This window comes from Cyprinodon variegatus, unplaced genomic scaffold, assembly GCF_000732505.1.
Source record: "Cyprinodon variegatus isolate N-32 unplaced genomic scaffold, C_variegatus-1.0 Scaffold1534, whole genome shotgun sequence".
NCBI classification, from domain to species: domain Eukaryota; kingdom Metazoa; phylum Chordata; class Actinopteri; order Cyprinodontiformes; family Cyprinodontidae; genus Cyprinodon; species Cyprinodon variegatus.
The window spans coordinates 94,555-97,658 of NW_015151987.1; the positions used below are offsets into that span (position 1 = coordinate 94,555).

Below are 3,104 nucleotides of genomic sequence, written 5' to 3' on the forward strand. Positions count from 1 at the left end.
AATAGCTGTGAGGCTATAAATGATTTACTTTTGTGTGTTTTTTGTCAGGCAGAAATTTATTTATATCCCCTTAGGGTGTAAGAGGTTAACCCAGAATGGGGCCCCATGTTAACATCTGCTCAGGGCCTCTAACACAGTAAGAGCAGCTCTGTAAACTGGAAGATCGCAGCAGGAGAAACAATCATGTTGACAGAGGATGGATGCTTCTGTTTATTTATATAAAGTAATGGGACAATTCTGCAAAGCTGCTCATTGGGAACCATTATTCTGGCTTCCAGGACTCATTACTGAACAAACAAAACATTAAATAAAACAAGATAAGAAGGTTTGCATATAATGAATAGATCATTTAGAGGAAGAGAAGATAAATCATCTCACAGTAGGTCATTGTTTACCCGTTACCCTTGTGACTGATTCAAGCAGGCAGCGGTATCAGATCAGGGCCACTAATAATCTTTGGGTATTACGCCAAAAACACAAACCACAGTTACATTTTAGGAGTTTTACTTCACTTTTCTAGTGGATATATATAACGTTTTGATCTAGATAAGGGCTCCATAACAACCTAATAATCTATTAGTTCATGGCTTCCATAAACTCAAAAATGACCTGACTGATTAAAGCGTTTGTAACCAAAACGTAGTGTCATGATAATGTAATCATGCTACTGTCTATTATGGGATCCTTTTATCTTTTTAGGGTGGAGGAAGGAGGGAGAGACAGTCAGAAAAAAGCCCCATGAGGCGTAGTAACAGAAGTGACATAAATAAATAAATACACAACCTAAAGTTACGCAAACTAGGTAGTTCTACATTTTATGAGTGATGTCAGTTTCCTTTATGATGAACTAAATGTTTGCAGCTAGTGGCATCACAGTCAGCTGGTTTATCGGTTATAAAAACACATCTAAAAACAAAACATGATGAACTGAAATCAGCCTGAGCTACGGAAGCCAGATAAATGCTTCCATATAATATTTTATTCATAAACAGAAAACTTGATTTATAGATTTTATCGATACATCACCCAGACCTCTAAAATATAGAACACATTTGATAGTTATTGTCCAGTAACTGGCCAACAGAGGGCGCCGCCCAACCAAATGACCCTGATTTAAACATTTAAAAAAAATCTCTATATTTTTTTTATGTTTTAATTTTAAACTAAAAAATAAAATATTTGGAAATATATTGATATATTTTTTAGATGTTCAAGATTAATATTCAATCTTTAATGACAAGCAAAGCGTCATTTAATTTTTTGTCGGATTGGTGACGTATTTCCGCCCTAGGGAGCAAAAATCTTTGTAAAAGTTGTACATTATCTCTGTCGCTATGAGCCATTTTTTTAGGTGCAAATTATAAATGCATGTTGGGTATTTATAGAATACGTTTTTATTTTGAAGTTCTTCCCCTGGATGGATGTTTTGTTGTTCATGAATGATGACATGTTCACCTGTTTTATTTTAAGACGTGTTTTGCTTGTAAAAATACATTTTGTTATTTGTTATATTCATTGGTTTAATATAGATCATAATTATTATAAGTACATGATTATTATATATTTGCTCAATTTTAATACTTGGGTGTATTATTTTAAATATATAAAGTTTAGTCCCTTAATTGCATAATAATCAGGTTACCTTTATGCAATTTAAACAATAGATTATGTATTAGAAATAAATAAGCTTTATTAAACTAAAAGATGCATCATGCAAGGTCTGTGCTGCTGCCATGCTGGAGATCAGCCTGTTTTCCAGTGTAGTCCTGTTTCTCTGACTGTAACTAACTGGATGTGCTCTCTTCATCCTCTGACATGGGAGCTGGCTCGGAGCTCGTCTGCCTGGCTGTGTGTTTCCGGGACGGGGCCGCCTTTTACAGCAGCCTTTTGTATCTATGCTTCTTTTTCTATGTCTGCTTCTGTCTCCTTGAACCCCAGTGGGCCTCAGCAGATGGCCGCTCACACTGAGCCTGGTTCTGCTGGAGGTTTCTTCTTGTTCAAAGGGAGTTTTTCCTCACCACTGTCGCTACAAGCATGCTTAGTGTGAGGGATTGCCTTGGAGTCAATGAATTGATGCAATCAACTGGTTTTCATTAGATAGAAAACTTTGAATCAATCTGATTAGATTTGTGTTAAATTATCTAAATTATCTAAAAAAAGATTTTTATGGAATTTGTTATGTAATAAAATAACATAAATCTAAAAATATTGGTGAAATGATTCTGAGAGTGTTTGGGGTAGGCTTGCATCATTTGGTAAACTCATATTTTGCCACTTGGGTCAAAATATATACAGGACATAGTGACGAGAATAACTATGTTTTGATTTATGAATAACAAGGAACCATAATAAATATAATAATAAATTACATTATTGTATATGTCAGTAGTTTTAATGACTGTTTAATTAGAGAGAGGTGATTATTTCCATGGTTCCAGAGGTCTACCTGTGGCACAGGTAAATGGAGCCTCTGTAATCAAGCATGGCGGACCCCGCTGCTCTTTGAAGTGCGGTAACTTTAACAAAAGGCTTTGAAGTTTCTCCTGGTTGCTATGGACCACTCACCGTCTCTAAGGTGCTGTTGCCGGGCAGAGCGTTCTTGAACGGCGCGAGCCCACTTCTCTGCCTCCTCCAGGTTAGCGCGCGGGTCCTGGAGCGCCGCGAGCCGAAAGCACTGCTCCACGCGCTGCCGAGCCGGCGCAGCTTTCACCCAGCGGCGCTTCTTCAGCGGGTAGAAGTAGGCAGCAAAGTACGCAGAGGGGTCTGCCCCGTCATCCCCCCGGTAAGCCCGGGAACCAACGCAGTCCCTCAGACTCAGCACCACTTTGCGGCAGCTGACAGGTGCCGAATCGAGCCTCTGGATGATGAAGTCCTTCTCGGTCAGATTTACGGAGCACCGGGCTTTTCGGTTGCTGCTCAGTGTAAATTCTCCAAACAACGTGACGGGACCTGAAGCGTTCCTAAAGTCGGATCTCCTCTGATCCATCCTGATCGGATGTCAGAGGGTGAGACACGGACGGGATCCGGGACAGAGCTCCAGCTGCGCTGTCTCATCGCTGATGCGGAGCAGAGCGGAGACTGCGACTGACAGCCTCCCACTGATC

The 3,104-nt window shown here is 39.8% G+C and overlaps 1 protein-coding gene across 1 annotated transcript in view; it reads right to left on the reverse strand.

Moving 5' to 3' along the window:
* sphk1 (sphingosine kinase 1) overlaps positions 1-3,073 on the reverse strand; it is a 69,839-nt gene extending 66,766 nt beyond the window's left edge. Inside the window, exon 1 of the mRNA XM_015403646.1 lies at positions 2,566-3,073. Coding sequence (XP_015259132.1) covers positions 2,566-2,986 — 421 coding nt within the window. The 5' untranslated portion in view covers positions 2,987-3,073. The remainder of the gene's footprint in view (positions 1-2,565) is intronic.
* Between the last annotated feature and the right edge of the window lie 31 nt (positions 3,074-3,104).